General features: G+C 40.7%; 2 protein-coding genes and 1 long non-coding RNA gene across 6 annotated transcripts; 1 reads left to right on the plus strand and 2 right to left on the minus strand.

The window, feature by feature from the left end:
* Window positions 1-487: 487 nt before the first annotated feature.
* LOC121605194 (coiled-coil domain-containing protein 81-like) lies at window positions 488-10,579 on the minus strand. The gene is made up of 16 exons (XM_041935053.1): window positions 10,208-10,579; window positions 9,978-10,039; window positions 9,735-9,888; window positions 8,464-8,648; window positions 8,280-8,354; window positions 8,026-8,197; window positions 6,484-6,595; window positions 5,466-5,559; window positions 5,016-5,162; window positions 3,881-3,979; window positions 3,389-3,558; window positions 3,219-3,297; window positions 2,104-2,214; window positions 1,466-1,575; window positions 1,240-1,365; window positions 488-1,029 (listed from the first exon to the last, which is right to left on the minus strand). The coding sequence occupies exons 1-16, from the start codon at window positions 10,281-10,283 to the stop codon at window positions 891-893; spliced, it is 1,911 nt and encodes a 636-aa protein (XP_041790987.1). The 5' UTR covers window positions 10,284-10,579; the 3' UTR covers window positions 488-890.
* On the plus strand, window positions 6,939-19,162 carry LOC121605010 (interleukin-1 receptor accessory protein-like). 3 transcript variants are annotated; one of them, XM_041934764.1, is made up of 13 exons: window positions 6,939-7,222; window positions 8,480-8,636; window positions 9,741-11,500; window positions 13,090-13,226; window positions 15,458-15,713; window positions 16,229-16,415; window positions 16,545-16,689; window positions 16,785-16,850; window positions 16,945-17,068; window positions 17,188-17,333; window positions 17,455-17,598; window positions 17,754-17,906; window positions 17,986-19,162. In XM_041934764.1, exons 4-13 carry the CDS (start codon window positions 13,172-13,174, stop codon window positions 18,333-18,335), a joined length of 1,626 nt encoding a protein of 541 aa, XP_041790698.1. In that variant the 5' UTR covers window positions 6,939-7,222; window positions 8,480-8,636; window positions 9,741-11,500; window positions 13,090-13,171; the 3' UTR covers window positions 18,336-19,162. The 3 variants fall into 3 exon arrangements, with proteins under 3 accessions (XP_041790698.1, XP_041790781.1, XP_041790864.1); XM_041934847.1 differs by having other exon boundaries at window positions 17,521-17,598; XM_041934930.1 differs by having other exon boundaries at window positions 6,940-7,222; window positions 17,524-17,598.
* LOC121605275 lies at window positions 15,782-20,372 on the minus strand. 2 transcript variants are annotated; one of them, XR_006006794.1, is made up of 3 exons: window positions 20,325-20,372; window positions 16,207-16,308; window positions 15,782-16,133 (listed from the first exon to the last, which is right to left on the minus strand). It is a non-coding gene; the product is annotated as an uncharacterized LOC121605275 (long non-coding RNA). The 2 variants fall into 2 exon arrangements; XR_006006791.1 differs by having other exon boundaries at window positions 15,782-16,308.
* Between the last annotated feature and the right edge of the window lie 817 nt (window positions 20,373-21,189).

The following is a 21,189-nucleotide window of genomic DNA, read 5'->3' on the forward strand; positions in this document are numbered from 1 at the left end:
AAATCAAACCAGCGTTGAGTGTTGAAATCTTTGTACAGAGTTCAGTTTCCAATAAGGCTTTAAACTTCCTGGATTGTATTGACTGTCTCACTGGTACCAACATGCCACCCATCAACAAAGGCCCCTGGTAATGTTTTAATGCGGGGATGTTTTCAGTCTGAATACCAGCTAAATGCACAGCTGTCAGCTCATGATTTCCATTTTAATACCTGGTTATAAGCTTATGTAAGATCAGGGAAGCTTCTGAAACAATCATGTGATAGACGTGTTGCAAATGAGTGCCTGCTGAGCTGCTAACCTTGTACACAGTGCTTGTTTTGTTCTGGGTTTGAACCAGAAACTGAGTGAATGCATGAACTGAAATCTAACAGAATCACAGCGTTATGAACAGCTACGCTCAAGTGCATTTGCACAGCGATGCAGTCAAGTGGGGGAAAAAAGCGAACACGCAACACAGTCAGTGACTACAAACCTGATCTGATCTGAACACAACGATTTTAATCAACAAAGAGAGTCAAAATTTCCACCTCTCACACAAACCTTTTGACAAGCTACCTGTCAGCCAACTGAGCTGACATGCATCATTTCATTGAATGATATGGGTGAGTAACAGGCAACCGTGGGGCAAACAAATACTAAAACAAATAGGGAACATAAAAGTACACGGACATGAACTCGAGAGACTCGAGACTAATTTAGAAAAGGAGCCAGAATAAATCTCACATGAAAACAGAGGATAGCACACACCATAACATCCCAGTATGCTTTATATATGCTTAACTTATTATTTAAATCTTGAGAGGCCGTCACAGGATGAGCTACGAGGGTTGAGGTCTTGCACGGGCTGTGAGGTATTGATGTCCATGTGCTGCTATAGGCTACACTGTTCATTAGATCATGAACTGGGAGCCGGAGAGGTGATGAGAGTCTTTCCAGATGTTGGTCTCTCCACAGTTGGTGGTCCTCCTCTTACACTGGCAGCAGCGCCTGTACTGTGCAAGCTTATCTACCAGGAGCTGACCAGCAGACCTGACCACAGGCAGGCAGAGTAAAGCACGGAAGGATGAGTTAGTGACCAGAAAAACATGTTGTCCTGCATGAATCTAAAGTCAGTCAGATTAAGTGCCAACTTTTAAGAGTGAGTGTGTGAATGTTTAAGCAGCTTTGGAGCTTATGAATAGATGTAAAGCTTAGGTGGATGCTGATGGAGGCTCAGGGTGATCCTCCATCCACACACACCTCAGGAAGCGCCTCTCCTCGTCCTCTCGCTGGTGTTTGAGCTTCGTGCTGCGACTCCACTCGTCCGCTAGTGACTTACTGATGTCCCTCTTCTTCTCAAAGCGATTGATGCAGCTCAATATTAACCTGGACACGAAGCATACCGGTAGGAGACAAACTACCACAGTTTCCACATCGTTATCCTCATCGTTATCCATTGCTTTCATTTCCCCCATCCTTTACTCACTCCGTTTTGTTGTGTTTGAGAGTTTCCCTCTCCTTCTCCAGCTGTTCTTGGCGGTTGTGCAGGTCTTCCCTCTTCCTCTGAGTGGCAGCCGTGAAATTTACCTGGAAGAGCTGCCAGTGTGCAGAATCACAGCACATCAATCAAAATGACCTGAAAATATTTGTGGGCCTAAATGTAAGTGGAAAATAACTAAGTACATTTACTCAAGTACTGCTACTTTATACTTCAACTTCACAACATTTCAGAAGGAAATATTGTATTTTGTAAGTTTGAGCTACCCGCTGTATATAAAGTACAAGCTACACATTAACCTGCTGCAACATGAAACTGCTGCTTACATGTTAATGCATCAATGATGTTAATCCAGCAATATAATATAGAATAATATTACAGCTGTGGTGTTTCTGCATAATTGAATACTTCTTCTTGTTATACATTTAGTACATTTTGCTGATAATGGTTATGTAATTTAAATTAAGTAAAATTTCAAGTGCAGGACTTTCACTTGTTATTTTTACACTGTGGTATTATTACTTTTACTTAAGTAAAGGATCTTAGTACCTCTTCCACTGCAGAGGCTTATAATTAAACAACTACGCTAGGCTAGGCTCATGGCAGCAGTAAGGAACAGAGGTGACCTTCTGGGCTCTCTCTCGGCTCTCTGTGTCGCTGGCTGCCGTCTCATAGTGGTTGAACCCAGAGTTGTCGGGCTGGCACTCTGGAAGGTCTGCGCACTTCTTATCTTCCACCTAAAGTACAGAACAAATTCATTACAGTTGTACAGTTAACATAGGGGAGGAAATGGTGTAAAACAACCTCTGGGCCAGATGTGGCCTGGCGACCTGGAAACTTGGAGCCTACGTTACCCACAATGCAACCTGACAGCTGATAGTTTTGTTGGAGATTCAAGTGTGTTACGCTTGTAGTAGCTAATGTGGCCTTGAATTGCCTAAACCCACCTCCCAGAAAGCCTACATATGCAATCTGTGCATGTTCATTATTGAGGCTATTTCTTATTTTTTGTGGTTATTCAGAGAACGTATTTCCTTATAAGAGTGCTGCAAGTTGCCAGAACAGGTTAATTTAACAGGATTTATGAATAATCGTGTAAAACATGTAAAATAGGCTTGAAGCAGTTTGTCAGGGCGACCCGCCTGCACTTAGACCCTTGCCTGGCAGGATGGGCGGTGGCTTTACTCTGCCACCTTCCGCATCCTTGAACAACACAACACATTTGGACATCTATAATTGTAGCTGAGATTCTTCAGAAATCAGCAGCATCGCACTACAGATCTTAATTCCTAAAATACCTAAAATATGTATTTTTAAAGCCTATTAACACCAGAGCTATTAAAAATTAAAAAAAAGTGACAACCAGTTCCCATGTATCCTCCATAACTAGCTGCAAATAGGAATAAAACATGTTGCAGAATAATTATAACCTGATGAATATTAATTTTGTAACATCATTGTCTCTTTTCATTAATAACGTTTAGAGTAGCCAGTCCAAAAAAAAAGTTACTTGTGTCTTCTTTTCATAAATTATTCACAACTGGATTACTTCTAATGTTGGATTTAAAACTATTTTTAAAACATTCTCTAAGAAATAAATCTCATCACTGGTGATCACTACTCGTGCTGCTTCGCTTGTGTTTGCGACAGCATATCAAGGCTTAAGAAGTACTTTTCAGCAACTTGACACACTCTGCACAGTGTCAAGTCTGAAAGTCAACTTTGTGAAGTATTGTCTTGCCTGAGTGTCCAGCGCCCTCTTGTAATGCTGAGTTCTCTCATGTTTCTGCTGGAGCTGCTGAGCCTTCTGCAGAGCTATCCTAAAACACACATACACACCAGATGACAAGCTAGTTTTCACAGCAGATGATTTTTTGAAATGCTTGGGCTGCACCGCTGTTACAGACTCACTCCTGGACCAGCTGGACCTGGTTTAGACGTTCCATGAGAAGACGGTTCTGCTGGTCTTGAGCATCGTGTTGCCGCCGGCTCTCTATCTGGCTCTGAAGCTCGTTCATGTAACGATGCTGCTGAATCCTCCTGACGGGAGTGAGGGGCCGAGCAGGGAAGATGAATGAAGTCTGAAAGCAAGCAGCCCAGAGAAGACACTGAATTTTAACTGTTACACTAAACAGATGCAGTGAGTGGCAAGAGTTTTAAAGAGTGATTTAACATTTTTTAATAAGATTTTCAGTGTTCAGGGTGGAGTGCCCTCACACACACAAAGGATTCGCAGAAAGTTCATGGCACAAATTTATCTTATTGACATCAGCATCACTGTTTCCTGATAACTCTCCCACAGTCCTGTCAGAGCATTATTAAAGGCCCAGTGTGTAGGACTTCTACTTCTATTACTGATTGACTTCTTTAGTAACACCACTTTAAAGTCCAGGTTCTACTCACAGGGAATAGAGGACAGCACGTCTTCTCATTCTTCTCCGACATTTGCAGGTTGAATGTAGCAACCTGCTTTGCACGTTCACGTTGCTCACTCCGCTTTGCCTGCCAGATGAACACACACACATTCACACAACATATACTAAAAAAGAAAAGTCATTTAAAGCACAAAATATACTCCCATGGTTTTATTGAACCATGACATAATGTTGGCAAAAACAACATGCAAGACAGTTGTTTCATTTTGAATTATAACATCTGTCATGGTCCACACTTCTTTCCCAGCCCTATAAAGAGAATAAAGCTGTTTGCTCTGCTCTCTGGCCCCAACCAGTCTGGAACCACCCTTCACTCCTTGATTTTTTGAATGCCATCTTACTTCTGCCTCTGGCTATCTGGAACAAACAGTTTCTATAACCTCAGTCTGTGTGTTGTGTTGTTTTCTGATCTCATTTTTGTTTTCCAAACAAATTCTCACAGCTCTCACAGATCAGCCTGGACCACACAGTATGAGATGGGCATTTGGAAAGCGGCCAAAACAAAATGTAAAATAGCGTACATCTATTTATTCAAGCATTTTACTTTTAAGATTTTTTTTGCAGTATTATTTTTTTGCAATATGTAAAAATGCTAGTTTTAAACATTCCAGAAACATTTAAAGTTAACTAACATTATCAACAGAATGTGAAGAGTTAACAGTTCTGACGTCTATGTACTGTGCACATGGCAACCCGCTAGTCCAGGCCTGTCCATTCTCATAATACCACTTTGTAGAGATGGAGATGTATGCGCTGCAAACTCTCTTATCTTTTTTTTCTTTTTTAATTCCAATAAATAAATAAAATAAACTCACAATATGTCAGGAAAAGAAATATTCTTACACCTCTTTTCCTTATTATACAGAAAAATACAACCGTACACCTTCTGAATTCAAGTTTGTCTCTTTTACTGAGCTAAGATGAGTGTAATTGCAACGTTAGCTCATTGTAAAACACATCTATGCTAATATCAGCATGTTAGCATTGTCATTATGAGGATGTTGCAGTGCTGACATTAGCAGCATCAGCACGGACTGAACGCACATTAAGCCTCGTTGTCGTACAAATACTGAAACACGTGCATGCACGCATATCAAGCACACCTGCTCCTCGTCCATGTACTGCTTGTCCCTCTGTTGTTCTTCAAGCAGTAAGAGTTTCTCCTGAGCTTTCTCCTCTACCTGCCGCTGCACCCTCAGGTAGACTGGAACATTCCTCTGAGCCCGTTGCATACACAGGTAGCACAGCTCCTATGGAGAGCACAGGAAACTGACAGTTATATACTGTAATTAATTAGTAATATAAAGATGTAGTTGTTTTCTTTGCAGGCAGTCAAATATGAATTGTAGAGAATGTATTTATGCGGTTTTTACTGTATTCATACAGGAATATCATCTCCCTTGATACATGTGCTCCCTTAAAGGTAATGTTATGCTCTAAACATGCTCACCTTGAATTTTAGAGACCACTATGAAAGCCAGATTAGATCTACAAGTACACACCTACAGTACACAGATACATGAACACACCTACACACCTACACACACACTCACCTGTCCAGCACGGGTATGGCCAGCACAGGTAAAATTCACAGCGTGTTTCTCCTGTTTGGGAGCGACCTCTGGTGGTGAGATGGAGGCGGTGGGCCTGGGAGTGGAGACAGAGTCTTTGTTCGTGTATATTCTACGAAAAGGGAATGACTCCCTCGAACACGTGCAGTTTGGTTTTATCTTGTCACGGCAGTAGATCATCTAACCAGTGTGATTTCCTTGGACATAAAGAATTTTAACTAAATGTTAAATTCTTTATTTTGCATATAATTTTCCAAGTTGTTTGTCAGATCCTTCGGTAAGATCACTCCATGCCATGGTGACAGCTACTAGAAACCAAATAAAAAAACTTATTATAGTGTATGATTTTATACCAATTTAAAGGACCAGAACTATTGAATTAAAGAAGATAAATTCACTTCATCACAGTTGTTTTATCCCAATATAATGTTTGTGAACAGCTGTTATTTGTAATAAGTTTCAAATAGTGGCCTTTTTAAACCAAGGGCACGCATTTGAGGGGTGAAGGGGACTCTAACTGTTTCTGATGATATTATAACAGTCCAAAATTAGCAGTTCTGTCATCAGTGGTGACACTGAAAATCAATGGCACTGAGGTTCTTAGCGGACTTGCAACAAGACAACAAATAATAGCGGAATCATTTGAAACAATAGAGAGGATCTTATATACAGGGACTATAGGGACTACTCAGATTGTGTGTGTGTGTGTGTGTGTGTGTGTGTGTGTGTGTGTGTGTGTGTGTGTGTGTGTGCTGACACTGCAGGGAGGTAATGACAGAAAAGGAATCTGAGCTGGAAGCTGCCTCGGGGGCAGTAACAATATGAGACCACCACTGAGCTCTCAGCTCTCAGTGACATCTACCTGCAAACAACAGCTGTGGGCAGTGCAAACTGAACCTCTCCATAGAGAGAGAGTGTGTGTGTGTGTGTGTGTGTGTGCGTGTGTGGGTGTGTGTGTGTGTGTGTGTGTGTGTGCGCTTTTGTGTGGTTTTGTGTGTACTTGTCAGTGGCCTCCATCAGGGGTGTTGGATTCGGTTCTTCAGACAGGCTGACAGCTTTCTTCTTGAGGGGCTGCAGTGTCTGATGGGATTTAGATTCTCTCTGTTGGGGAACTTTTGTAGAGACACACAACACTTTGAGTAGGTTCACCGTTCATGAATATATCTGCACTTATCTTGATGTGCTCCAGATTTATCATTATTGATTCTGTCATTCTGCACGCAATAGTGATTCTTTCTTTGCTGTATCTCAACCTCTGTTACACCCTGTTTTTAATAGAGATGGGTTTCAGTAGCCAGTTCCAAGTTGGTACGATGCCTAGACTCATTAGGCTCTAACGAATATCTTATCTAGCCGTCAATTATTACAGAGCTTTCCATTCATTGAGTGTCACACCCCAAACCGAAAGTAAAAGCTTTGTATAACGTGAGAATGAGTGTTCCGCCTCAACTGGTGCAACCGGTTGGTCTTCAAGTGCAACACCACAGTTTAAAGGAACAGTTTGACACTTTGAGGCGTACACTCACTCACTGCTGAACGTTGAATGAAGGGGTTGATTGTGGTCTGGACGATAAATATGAAGCTACAGCAAGGAAATGGTCAACTTAGCTTAGCATGAATACTGGAAGCAGAGGAAAACAGCCAGCCTGGATGTGCACGTAGTCTTGTCTGCATCAGAAGAGTGTGATGCAACCAGTCAAGGCTCCAGGAAATCACTCCTCCCACCGAGAAATAGTTTGGTATGTATAATCACAAATTGTCATTTTTGCCCTTTTTTGTCTACAAGATAAAAAATGTTAATTTTTACATCATCTATTTTTTTTACTGTGCTTATATATTATGTTTCTACTGTGTTGCATGTTTTCTACTGTGCAATAGTTAACACTGTATTTTATTATCCATATCTTACTATATGCAACTCAAATATTCAAGGCAATATTATTTTTTATATTCTTTTTGCATCCATACATGTACATATATGTAGTTGATTTTTATTTTGTATCCTTTTTTATTGTCTGTTTGTTCTTTTTTTACATCTCTTTTTTATTCTTGCTATAATTGCTGTCTGTAACATCTTAATTTCCCTGGCGTGGGATCAATAAAGTTATATATTATCTTATCTAATTTATGATTTTGGAAGCGCCAGCTGGAGCATTTTGTTATCTTTGGACAGAGCCAGGATAGCTGCTTCTCTCTCCTTCCAGTTCATACTAAGATAAGCTAACCAGCAGTTAGCAGTAGCTTCAGATTTAAAGGAGAGATACATGAGTCAGCTAACATTTCAGCTAAAATTCAAATGAGGCTTATTTCCCAAAATATCGATAATAGCTACTACAGCTAAAGCAATTTGTACACATTGCCTATATGATAACTCACAATTAGCATAATTTCTATCACATCATATTTTTTTAGCTTCTGCAGCTCCAGCTCGTCCACACAGTAGGAATTTGAAAGAATTTGGGTTTGATTCAGTGCTTAATTTAAACTCATTAAACCGCTATCAAATCCCAAATTGTCAGCCTTGTGTGAAAAGCTCTTTCACCTCCCGCATTCCTCTGGTCTGGAGCTGGTGACAGGCTCCATAGGTCTTTGTCACCAGCCTTGTTGTCTGGCTGAGGAGAGCAGACAGTTGGCAGGGTGATGGGGTTGGCAGTCTGTGGCCTCTGAAGTCTGGACAGTCCACCAGACATTAAAGAGACACTGCTCCCGGGTCTCTGGAAGGGTAAAAGTACCAAAGATTTGTACGAATACATATTCTGTTCATTCTGTAACACACATGCACTCCTAACTACTCACATTGTTAAAGGCTAGCAGCAGCCTACCAGTTCCATCCATGGCGTCAATGAAATCTCTGTTGAACTTCATCCGCACCTTTAAATAACATCAGATGAGATTAGTTCGAAAAAAAAAAACTGTTGTCATAGTCGCAACAACGTGAACCATTAACACCACAAAAATACAGTATCAGCAGCTGAGCCACCTTGTTGTTCTTAAAGGACAAAACTCCAATTCCCTGTAAGGCGAGGAACACGCTTTTTTCGGAGGCCAAAGCTCTGAAGAGGAGCAGAAGAGTTTCTCTAACGCAGCCCTCCACCACGTCTCGACTGAAACGAGTCTCTTGGGACACAGCTGCAAAGTTCAGGTGCACCACTGGTAAGTGTGTTGCTGCAAGACACACACACACACAAATCTTTATTGTTCTTTCATTAATGTGATTGAGTGCATATCTCATATCATGAGTGCAGCTATGATCGTCTGTGTTTTCTCTGTAACGTTACATTAAAAACATCTTTCGTTAATGTTAATCGAGAGTTTAACAAGGAAAACTCATCTGAACTCACTCCATGTGTGAGACTGTGTGTGTGTGTGGTTTGATTAGGTCTGATTGACAGCAACCGAACCACCACCTGTCATCAGATTCCAGTTCAGATATTTCTAAACCCTGATTGGTGAATACGTGACATCACCTTTTGTAGCTGAGCCCCGTCCACTTCAAACCAGTGAGAAGGGCACAGAGAAAGAACGAAATCTCTCATGTGAGATAACGTTGTGTTTTAGCTGGCAGAAAATAGTACACGTGAGACCCCATCGCTCAAAATAAGAAACTGATTGAAAGCTTTCCTTTAATTAATGGAAAAGTTTAACATTTTGGGGAAATGCACTTACCAAGATTTGACGATTGCTGACACTCTTCTGTTGTATGCTACACAGGAAGCTAACTTAGCTATAAATCCATTGAGTCTCTGCTGTGCAGGACCAAGACATAGTCTGGCCCCACAAAATGACAATTTGCCTTTTTTATACTTTGGGTTATGTGTAAAATTAACCACCAAGACATACTGTGTAAATTAATGAGCTTTGGAAGTGCTGATAGGAAGGTTTTGTTCTTTTTGGCCAGAGTTAATGGGCCAACTGTTTCCTCCTGTTTCCAGTCTTTATGCTCAGGTAAGCCACCAGGTGTTGTGGTTGCATGTTTACTGAGCAGACATGAGGAAGGTATCAATCTAATCGTCTAAATCTCTGCAAGAAAGCATATAAGTGTATTTCCCATCTCATGATGTCATCAATAGAAGTAAGGGAGTGTCTCAAGCACTGAAACATCTTGATCATTAATAACATTACCATTAGCACCAACAAGTATTCACTTTTTTCAAGAACACATGATAATATCACCTGAAGCCCATCAAAATGTTACATTATGATATATATCAGAACATGCATTCATCTGGCTTTTCTTATTAATGCACTCACCTGCAGCCAGCGGCCTGACCTGCTTTAAGCCCAGAGACTGGACTAGCTTCCCTGCCAGGAGGAAGATGGGTCTTTGGATCAATGTGAACTTGTTTCCTGTGCCCAGCTTCTGCTGAGAGAAGGTGAAGGTCCCCAGTCCTGCCAGGTGGACCCCCTATTACAATGGATCAATCAGTCAGTCTCACATAGATAGATAGATAGATAGATAGATAGATAGATAGATAGATAGATAGATAGACTAACCTTCTGTAAGGTCATCTGACGCTCAATGTAGGCGGATACCTCAGCCCAGATACAGTTAATATCTGAAAAACACATGACGTTTGTTTACAGTCCTGGAGAGGTTGTGAATGACACACATGTGCGTTGTATTAGCAGAGTGTACGCAGAAAGTTAAGCACCGGCAGCTGAATGGACAGTTAAACACGCTGTCAGTGGTTAACAAAAAAACTAAAATAGAAGTTTTATCCAACCGTTTTCAGACAGTTGGCAGAGAGTGGGTAAAGAGCGTCCGTCCGCTTCTGACACCAGCCGCAGGATGTCAGTCATCTCTGCAAAAAATATTTTAAAAAGTCCTCGCAGGATGAAGGTTAGGAAACGTTTTCTTTCTACTGTCTTTTTCCTGCTCGCGTGCAGCTGCCAGAGATCAAGACGAGAAGCGCGCACCGATCCGGGTCTCCAGAGCGCAGCGGCGCGTCGGAATGGCTCCGGTCACTACAACAAAACAGGTTTTCAGTTCAAGTTTCATCCTGCTGTTGCTACACAAAGCTCTCGGCCATGGAGGCCCGTGAAAATCATACTGTGCAGTGAGCGTAGTCAACACTTAAATATTAGACCTAGTAATTAAATAAATTATTGTAATAATAATAATAATACATGCTCCCCCACAGGCGAGACCCTGTCTGCTGCTGACAGTAAAGTGCATGATTTACTAACCGATGTGATGGTGACAGTAGGGAAAGTACATTAACTCAATGTGGTCAGTGTACAGTTCTGAGGTACTTGTACTAGATAGCCCATTGAGTGGAAATGCAGTATCTGCATGGAGGCTACCTTGTTATTCTCAAATGGAAACTCCACTGATTTTGCACACAAAGGTCATGTTATCGCGGAAAGTACCACTCAGTCTGGGAGAACAGCTGCATGTCTGCTGCAGATCTGCCCAATATTGGTCAAGTCTCCCAAAAGCAATAAAACCCCCCAAAACATTATGATGTTGTCAACGGTGCTATCGGTTGCATTATGGGAAGTGACAGGAAGTGGAGCTTGACTCATACTTAGGACTTAAAGTAAGGACATCTCGGCCTCTGTCTGCCTCTTATGAGTCCCCTGGCTGTATGGAAGTGCAATGCTATATCACTGGACTACTTTAAAGCATTGGTTTTGCCTTGTCACAGCTTAAAATGAAGCCGTCTACTTGGCACCCCTTGTTGCTGGTTATCTGTTAACCCAAAAGTCCACCAGTCGCTACCAGTTCACCCAAACAGCATTCCCCCACCCCCTTGTTTCAACTGACAACAAGCAAAATCTAAACATATAACCATAATTTTGTAATGATAACGTTTTTTTTCTGCTTTTCTAACTGATGATCTCACGTTCCATCAGATTTTTCTGGAAGGAGAGGAATAAAGGTTTGTGGAGGAACAGAAGAGTTATTATTAAAGGAGTCTCTACAGACGCAGCTGAGAGGTCCAGCTGCACATCAGTTGGTGTGTTGCTGACAGGGGTCCATATGGAAATAATCTGTCGTTCAGTACCATTTTGAGGTACCTGTTTCCATTTTATGCCACTTCTGTTCTACTCTGCTTGATTTCAGAGGTTATTATTTACTTTTTACTGTTTTGGGTTCCAGTTTTCTATTTTTAATGCTCAATGCTACAGCCACATTTTGGTTGGTATACTGGGAAAGGAGTGCTGTAATCTAAGTACAGTACATAAGTACATTAAGGTACTTACTTGTAAATTACTTGAGTCTCTTCTTTTCATGCCACTTTCTCCTTCTGAGAAAGCACTTTTCACTCCACTGTGATTATCTGACAGCTGCTGACTGTTCTACACATTAAGATTTTTGCATACAAAACATATAACAAAACATATGAAGAGCTTATAAAAGATGATGTTTTGTCATAAATCAAACCACATGACAGTATGAACAAGTAAAGCTGAAAGGATTAGTGAATTCACTAATTGACAGAAAATTAACTGGCATTTATGCTGATAACTGTTTCGATTATTCTTCAAAAATACTTGGTCTATTGGTTGGACTGAAGAAGTGTTATGAAGCATGTCTCTGGGTGATAGCATTTCTCTCTATTTTCTGATATTTTGCAGACGAAACAATCGAATTGATTAATGGAGAAAGTAATCAGCAGATTAATTCACAATGAAAATAATCATGAGTTGCAATCCTGTACAGAACAGTTCAAAATGAGCTCAACCTCAAACAGCTGCAACAGTAAAATCCTGCTTTTAGAGCATGAGTAAAAATAATCTGATGATCTATATTTGGGTAACAGTCATAGGGGACTTTTTCTGCATTGCGTACTTTTCATGCTTTTAATACATTTATACAGTAACATTTTCAATGCAGGACCTTCATTTATAAGTATTTTTATAGCGCGGATAAGTACTTTTACATAAGTAAAGGATCTGAAGACTTCCTGCACACCTGTCAGAAAGCACCAGTAACCAGCCATATAAAGAACATAATATATCTCCACCTGAACTGCATTTGAAGCAGAAGCCTTTGAAGCAGCCTTTAGACTTCAATGCTGGGAAATAAAATGAAACACAAATATGATCTAATAGTCAATAGAATGAGTAAAATCAAAACTTAAAATTATTAAAATCATTTTTGAAGAGGTGGGAACATATCACATATTTGACTTGAAGGGCTTGAGAATCTGTGGCAACAGTCCCGGGGAACAGAAGAAGAAAAATCCCAAGGATGTGGATCTGGAAGGATGTTGCATGATTTCCAGCAAAAATGCCAAACACTGATAAGACACAAACAACCTCCTCTCTACCACGTGCAGGAATATTAAGATAACAAATACCATGACTAAGGGTGCTAACGTCACTTGTTTGTTAAAGGCAATACAAACATCACTGATATAATGGGTATTATTTGTTTTTTTAGGATAAATTGCCTTTGTATATATGTTTAACAAACACATAGCTCAGCTAAACTATGTCAACTCCAAATATAAGCAGTAAATGACTATCTAGGCCATTTAAACAGTAGGCCATTGAACTCAAACGCAGCTGAGCGGGATTTCAGTCGCCTTTATTTGGTCTCCTCTTTCAGTTTCAATTTTTGAGCAGTGGTTAAAATTCAACCTTTGTGTTTCTGTAGAACTGCAGCAGCTGGTTATAAAAGGCGGCCGTAAGAAGACACGATGACTCTTCTGGATCCCTGATGAGGAGGCGTTATCAGGATGACGGTGAAAATGCTTCTGCCTCTTCTGCTTCTCCTCCTGACATTACTGACAGGTAAGAGAGTTGCCACTCCGTTCCAGTGTGTCACAATAAGTCAGGTTGAATAGTGTGTAAATGTCTTGGTTGTAACAGGAGAATGTGGACTATATGTGATGTTAATTATTAAAAAGTCAGAGGGAGGATCACCTAATCTAGTTTCGATATGTGCTATGAAATCTATAGTCCTACATGAGTACACTGATAACAAATATACAGTAAGTAATTATTACAGTGCTCAGCATAAGAACATATTTGAGGTATACTTTACTTCTCATTTGGGTTTAGAGGAGGAAAATATTGCAGTTTTTACTCCACCACATTCATTTCACATGTGTAGTCAGTTGATCATAAAATCAGCTGATAAGATTAAACTCAGTGGGTCTTAACCTTCCGACTCGGGGCTCCTGTTAACATTTCTTTGAGTTGTTTGCATTTCCACCAAACCGACGTTGCCCTTCTAATCTTCCCAGATTGTTAATAAATTACCCAGACCCAAACAGCCACAATTATCCCATACTTGACCAAAAAAAAGAAGAGCAATGAACGTTTTTATGTTGCTGTTTTTATCTCCCCTTCATTAATCATCTCACAACCCCTCTGTGTTTTCCTGTGACCCCATTGTGGAGGGCGCCAACTGAACAGCACTGTCGGTTGCGAAAAGTAGTTAAAACTGGTTCTGGGGGGGGCAGTTTTCTGCATATACTTTAACATTAAGCTGCTAATGTTGTACTGTGATGTAAATAAACTTATAATAGAGTAACACAACATTGATGCATTGGTACATTTCTGTGATAATTAAGAAGCTCATCATCTCATAATGACCCAATGTTTATTTTAGCTAAACTTTTATTATATCCTGTGCCTCTTATCTGGGTCCAGGTCATGTTAATTTATTAATAATATTTCCATGAATTCTTTTATATACCGTCAGGATGTACTGACAAAAATGTGTTACAAATGTCAATAAATTTGTTAACTTACCAAATAACTGTGGGCCTTATTGTCCCCACTGGTTTGAAGATGAAACAGAAATTTTACCATCTGGTTTTTAAAGGGTCTTAAAAAGTCTTAAATCTGACACTGAGGAAATCCTGTTTACTTGAGTGAAAGGTCTGAGTACTTCTTCCACCTCTGCAAGTCTGTTATTATGATACTAATGTAATATTAACACACCTAAAGATGACTGACGATACTGTCAACATTAAGAGGCAAGGCTCTATAATAAAAGAGCGTGCATAAAAAGTCTTTAGGAACAGATCTTGTGGTCATTGAATCCTTCTTCATCAGCTGAAGTCCACACTGACTGATTGTTCTCATGACTTTGGGCTCAAGCTAAAAAAAAAAAGTTGAAGAGGTCATCAATAAACCCCTGTGATATGACGATTCTGACTAATTCACACAATATCAACAATTCCGTGTTGTGAAATAGCCGCGCGGTTAAGAGACATGTCAAATAGCACAAATAAAGCATGAATCAGCCTGAGTACTTCCACCCAAAGATGATCAGTCATTTTAGATGGAAATCACAAGACCATTAGACACCAAGTAGCTGGGATATGATCATCGTGTTTCGTAATACTTGCGTAAATGGTATAGTATTGTATCACAAAGGGTAACTGACACTACTACCCACTGTATGTACTATGGAGGTACTCTATCACAGAGTAAGATGAGAGGACACCACTTTCATATGTCTATATGAAGCTACAGCCAGGACACCTTTAGATTAGCTTAGCATGAGTTAGAAATGGGGAAACAGGTAGCCTGGCTCTGTCCAAAGGGAACAGAACCCACCTACTAGCACCTCTGAAGCTCATTCAACACATTACTACATATCTGATTTTTACAAACCCATTAGTTTTACAGGCAGTCATGTGTGGGGCTATTTGCTGGCCGGGTGCAGTGACTGAGTTACTGAGAGTTGCCTGACAACAGGAAGTTATTGCGCTCAGCCAAACATTAGTCTATTTCTAGTGTCTATGCTAAGCTAAGCTAACCAGCTGCTGACAGTGGTTTCTTCTTCACAATACAATGTGTAACTATTCCTTTAAATAACATCTTATACCTTAGAATTGAAGCAGCTTTCTGGTTGGTTGATTGTCCATTAATAAATATTTTGATTAGAACCACATTTCACCTTCAGAGCATATAATCATGATACTTTTGGCATTTTTTTGTCAATGTCCACAATCATGTTATAGCTTTACACAGCAAAACGCACTAAAACGTGTGACACTCATTCGCAGGTGTGTGTCCCCGGAGACCCAGAGAGGTAAATGTCAAGGCGGGTGAGATGGTGGCGCTGCAGTGCCCTCATCACAGAGGGTATAATCACGGCGATGCCAAGCCGACCTGGACCAGTTACACCACCCAGCTGACGGATCTCAACGCCAACACGTCCTCAGTGGAGCGGAGTCGGATGGGCGTGCTGCTTCATGGAAGAAGTCTTGTGATTCTCAGTGTTTCTGTGAACCATCAGGGGAATTACTCATGCTCTCTGGGGTAAAGTGCAAACATTGATAAATAATAATAATAATACATTCATTAATAATTAATAATTACAACAGAGCCAAAGAGAAAAGTGGCTTTCATTTCAGTATGACACTGAACAATACTATCAAACTGGCACAAATAGTTAGCCATGCAAACACATTTTGCTGCCCGGGAATTGGTGAATGAGGTTTTACATTTCTGTTAGCAGACAATGAACACAAAGTTTAGATGTTTGCTGAGTCCGCATCAGAGCTCAAAGCACTTTTTAGTCTTGTGATACTTCATGTTTCCTTGGATGGCTGATGATGACGCTGATGATGACGCTACATGAAACGGCATTCAAATGAATCCTGATGGGGGCGGGAATGCCTGGACTTCATGGTAATCCATCCAAACGTTGGCAGACATCTGCAGGTCTTGCCGAACAATCTGGATGTAGAAATAGCACAGTGGGAGCCTCTGCGAAATGTTTCAAATCTAAATGTTAACACTTGATACTAACTTTTTCTGTGATGGCGCGACAGGAATGCCAGCAGACAGTTCTGGTTCAGGCTGACGGTGTACACGACGCAGACCGGAGAGTATGAAGAGAGGAACACGTACTCTGCGATATGTTACAGAGAAGATTCATGCACATTGAATTGCCCTGATGTAAATGTACCTGCTGGAAATATCCCAAATATTACCAGCAACCCCATTATATGGCACAAGGTATTTAAACACTGCGGATTCAAGCGTGTGCAAAATTTTGAAGTGAAAATTTGAAGTATTTTCTTGCATTTAAAACTGGTTTTCATGCCGTTCGTGCTTAGAAATTCTGCTTCTCTTCCCATCTTGCAGGACGGTGAGTCATTACCAAAAGCTGATTACTTCCCAAGTGTGGAGGAGACTGACCAGGGTGTCTACACCTGTACCAGATCTTACCTGTATCATGGCCAAACATATAACATGACCTTCACAGTGGTGCTTGATGTCCAACAAAAGAGTAAGAAACACCTTTTGGTCAGTTTATCTGCACTGAAGTTCATATTTTCGAAGAAAAAATAAAGATGTGAAGTGTTTTCTTCTTTTTATGCGCAGAAAAAACAGAGAAATCTGCAGTGATCATTTCACCACACATGAATGATGTGTTTCACGTGGATTTGGGTGAGCTTTGATCTCGTAGCGCGAACACACACAAGCATTTCCCGCCTTTCTAAATCACGGCTTTGAAATCTTGCGCAAACTCTGCTTCTTCTAGGCTCGACGGTGGCGATCCCCTGTAAAGCTGTTCTGTCCTCATACTTTGACGAGGTCTTCTGGTTGAGTGGAGACTCATTTGTGGAGAGAAACGTCAGCTTTCCAGTCTTCTACAATTATACAATGTAAACACCTCACATAGATACACCAGCTCTTACAACACAGAGATAACGCAAATGTTTACACACGGCCGCATAATCACTGTACAAACAAAAAAGGTGATTCCCTTTCGTTTCCTTTCCAGTGAATATGATACTGAAGAGATAAAGATGACAGCGACTCTAGTCCTAAAAAAGGTGTCAGAGGAGGATCTATCAAAAAAATACACCTGTAAACTAGACACTGACAACGAACCCTCAAGCTCTGTCACCATCACCTTGGCCAAAAAAGGTACACAAGATAGATGGACGGATGGACGGACGGACGGAGCTTTGGTTTTGCTGTTGCCTGGCATCTGCTCCTTTAAATGAATTGTCATTTTTAGAGTTATTTGCCCTTTATGTTCCTACAGCTTCTCTTTTCTCCCTCCACATGGCTCTCGGCGCTGTGGCCATCACGGTGGTGATTGTTGCAACAGCAGTTGTTTATGTGAAGCTGAAAATGGACATTGCTCTTCTCCTCCGAGACACTCTCGCCTGCTATCGCAGCACCTTGGGTGAGATCTGTGTTTTTGGCGATTTGCTTCAGATAATGTATATGATCAGGTACATATTTGTTTCCCCAGAATTTCACAGTAAAAGCATTCAGTCACGTCTTCCACACCTTTACCAGTATGTGACGGCAGTGACCAAGCTGTTGTTGTTTGCTTAGATGGAAAGAGCTACGATGCCTTTTTGATGTGCTACAAGAGCGACACAGACGCAGGACTGAATGAAGATGACAGAAAATGGCTGGAGTGTGCTTTGGAGGAGACATTCGGTTACAGTCTCTGTCTTTATGATCGTGACGTCCTACCAGGGAAAGGTACATATTTAAGATAACTTTTAGAAAATCTACCTAAAAATCACAATGAAGTAACATATAATCTGAACTCTGGTTGCAGCTGTAGCAGAAGCAGTGTTGGACTGTGTAGAGCAGAGCCGGACTGTGGTTTTGGTTCCAACCTCTCCGGATCCTGATCCAGGTTCTGGCCTGCTGAACCACATCCATGCAGCCCTCGTGGAGCGGCAGACTCGCTTGGTTTTCATCAAAACTGAGACAACAGAAGCCTCCAGATCAGGTTCATTACCAGAGGCCTTACAGCTTCTTGGCTTGGCTGGAGACTGCGTCACCTGGAAAGGTGTGCGCTCCATGCCGCCCTCCTCCTCCTTCTGGAAGCAGCTACGCTATCACCTGCCTGCCCCGCAGCGTGCACCAAAAATTAGTCTTTTACCTCAGACAGCTGCGCAATAATATTTAGCAAAGCCAGAATAGATATATATCAGTGTTTTTAGTATATGAGATAAGTATTATTTAAGACACGTCACACTGCAAGATAGTTGACAGCTTTCAGATTATTTTTTAACAGAGAATTAACTTTAACTTAAATATTAATTGTTTTAATCATTTGTATTTTGCTACATATTTTTAAGATTTTAAAGCTTTTTACAGGATTCACAATTTACCTGAAATATCGTTTGAAGATCATCTCACTCACTGGCAATTTGTTAATTTCATGCTGCTCTCCATCCCTTCATAACGTATTTCCACCATCCAGCCATTTATCATAAAATGCAATGTCATAGTGTTGCGTTGCCCCCTCCTGGTGAGCCCCAGCACTGCATATCTTGCAGGTCTCCTTACTCTGCCCACACAGGGTCAGCTCTTGACTGGTTGCACACATCTCATTGAGTGAATTGGCCTTTATCCCTGCAGACACGTTGACTGTTCAGCCAAGAAAAAACACAGGAGCTTGTGTTGTAACCTTAACAACCAGTAAATCGTGTCACAGTGCCAGGACCTTGAAGAGGAGGGAGCTAAATGGAATTCAGCCATCATTCATTTCATCATTTACACCTGCGCTTTTCTTCAGTGAAAATAGTGCTATCAAGTGTGGGCACTGAAGGGAAAGGGAAAATATGCAGTGGTGGGGTCCTCCTGACCCAGGAGTGGACACCACTGCCTCAGCCATACATTACTGAATTGTTTAAAAAAAGCAGTTTTCTGTCATTTCTATTGTATCATTACCTTTAAACCTACATTAATAAATGTTTTTAACAACATGGAATAATATATGTATTATGAAATAGCTGGCCTTATAGTCTCTTGTAGGTATTGTTTTGATTTAACATTTTGCAAATTTTTTTGATAAACCCACCGAACAGCAAATGGTTGTCGAGTGACGGGTAAAAAAGTGGAAAATATATCAGCTGAAGACCACAGCTGGGCCAAAATGGCAGTGCCAGCCATATTTGTTGTTCCACTTGTCAGCTATAGTTTGCTCATTAACCTTAAGAACCTAATAAGCAGGTGACATGATGAGGGAAGCTCAAATGGCAGCTTATTATGTTTTCCTGCCACCTAGTGGACGAATCCATAAGTGCTGCTTCAAAGAATGGATGTCCATTGACAAACAAAAAACATGCTGAACTGTTTTTACTTTCAAAGCCTCATCAATGATACACCAAAATCTAAATCGTCTCTCTCACAGGCTGTGGTCATGGATACTAGGTTAAACAATCTATCAAAGAAAAAGGTTTGTAACAGTTGAGCATGTTCAGCCCCCCTCCTCTTCATTTAGTCAGGCATGCTTAAGTTTCGATTACACAGAAATGTGAAGGTGAAATGTGTTGTCCTGCTGTGGTGACAAAGATGAAATCTGCAGGTTATTATCATAAGCTAAAACTGAAAACAAAATGAAAATAAGTATTTAAAAAATCTCATTAACTGAAACTAAATATAAATGACAGCCTTTAAGAAAAACTGAAACGACACTGAAGTCATATCAAAATAAAATACATGCAAATTAATTTCAGCTCTACTTTGTTTTAGCAATAAAGTATCAAAAGCTCATTTATTGTCATTTTGCAACAGAAGGCTGCACATTGAATTTTAGGAACACTTCGTAGCAAGCTTTACAAATTGTGTATGTTTAACTTTTGACTAACTAAAACTACTGTAAAACTATCATACATAGGCCAGCATATGACAGCATAAAGCTGTGACCCCCAAAGAGGTCACCCGCACCCATTTCTTGTGCAGTTAGCTGACTTCATCATAAATACAGCAGAAGATCAGCTTCTGTATCTGTTGTCAGCACAGCCGGAAACGCTCACATTGTTTTTAATTTTTTCTTTAAAAGTTAGTCAGTCATAATTAAAACTGCATTTGACTTGATGCTGCACACGAGGGTGGTAATTTTCAACAGCAGCATAAGCAGAGCACAGGTAAAAAATTTGTTACCTGTGGAGTTGGAGGTGTTCAGCCTGTCGCCTGCAGCTCTTCTTCTCACAGCTCCCCGTGTCACGAAACGCCTTCTAAAAGTGGAAATGAATCTGCTGACGAACACATACAGAGAATGCAGAAGGAAATGTTTGTGATAGCAGCGATTCAATACAGCTGACAGGACTGTGGGAGAGCCAACAGTGAGCTTGATACCAGTCAGATAGAATGAAAAACAATAATGGATTTCTCTCGTGTATGTGAAGGCAACTTTGAAACCAGTGTCAGACTCCGCCACTATCAATAAAAACTACAAGCCTATACAAAGAGGTAAAGAATGGATGCACTGAATGGTTATGGATGAAAGGTCAGGTCAAAAACAGGCTTTTAGGTCATAAAAATCGTCTTATATTAAACCTGCAATACTCGATTTGACCACTTGGGGGCAGCAGAAAAAAAGTTGACTTATGGCCTTTAAAGTTGTGGCAAATTTGTGAGCAAACTGCTCATCTACACATGAACATTGCAATATTATATCATACATTACAGAGTTATGTTTGTGGCCACTTGGCGAATGTAAATCCAATATTAACTCTCTTTCGGCTCTGTTTTTGGTGTCTTCCAACTCCTGAGGGAAATACCTGGCTCTGTAACGTCACCAGCCTGTCTGCTGTGTGCTGCTGAGCAGCCAGTGTACAGTTTGCTGCTGAAGACGACAGTGAGAGTGAACCAGAACAGGAAAATTGCAGGCCGGACAGCTAAACAATGCGCTGAAACTCACTATAAAGCTCTGTAAAGCTGCAGAGTCAGGTGACAGCTCGCTGTAGGTTCTTCACTACATTGTAACTGTAAAAGTCTGATTTTGCAGATAAAGGTCATGTTATTC

This window comes from Chelmon rostratus, chromosome 1 (genome assembly GCF_017976325.1).
Source record: "Chelmon rostratus isolate fCheRos1 chromosome 1, fCheRos1.pri, whole genome shotgun sequence".
In the NCBI taxonomy this organism is placed as follows: Eukaryota; Metazoa; Chordata; class Actinopteri; order Chaetodontiformes; family Chaetodontidae; genus Chelmon; species Chelmon rostratus.

What these genes read in the sequence shown, in the direction of transcription:
- LOC121605010 (XM_041934764.1), top strand. Translation starts at nt 13,172, where the DNA reads ATGACGGTGAAAATGCTTCTGCCTCTTCTGCTTCTCCTCCTGACATTA. An exon ending in CATCACCTTGGCCAAAAAAG is followed by an intron (nt 17,334 to 17,454) that starts GTACACAAGATA and finishes ATGTTCCTACAG; the next exon opens with CTTCTCTTTTCTCCCTCCAC. An exon ending in CTGCTATCGCAGCACCTTGG is followed by an intron (nt 17,599 to 17,753) that starts GTGAGATCTGTG and finishes TTGTTTGCTTAG; the next exon opens with ATGGAAAGAGCTACGATGCC.
- LOC121605194 (XM_041935053.1), bottom strand. Translation starts at nt 10,283, where the DNA reads ATGACTGACATCCTGCGGCTGGTGTCAGAAGCGGACGGACGCTCTTTA. An exon ending in CTGATGGAGGCCACTGACAA is followed by an intron (nt 5,560 to 6,483) that starts GTACACACAAAA and finishes CTCCACTCCCAG; the next exon opens with GCCCACCGCCTCCATCTCAC. An exon ending in GCCGAGAGAGAGCCCAGAAG is followed by an intron (nt 1,576 to 2,103) that starts GTCACCTCTGTT and finishes GCACACTGGCAG; the next exon opens with CTCTTCCAGGTAAATTTCAC.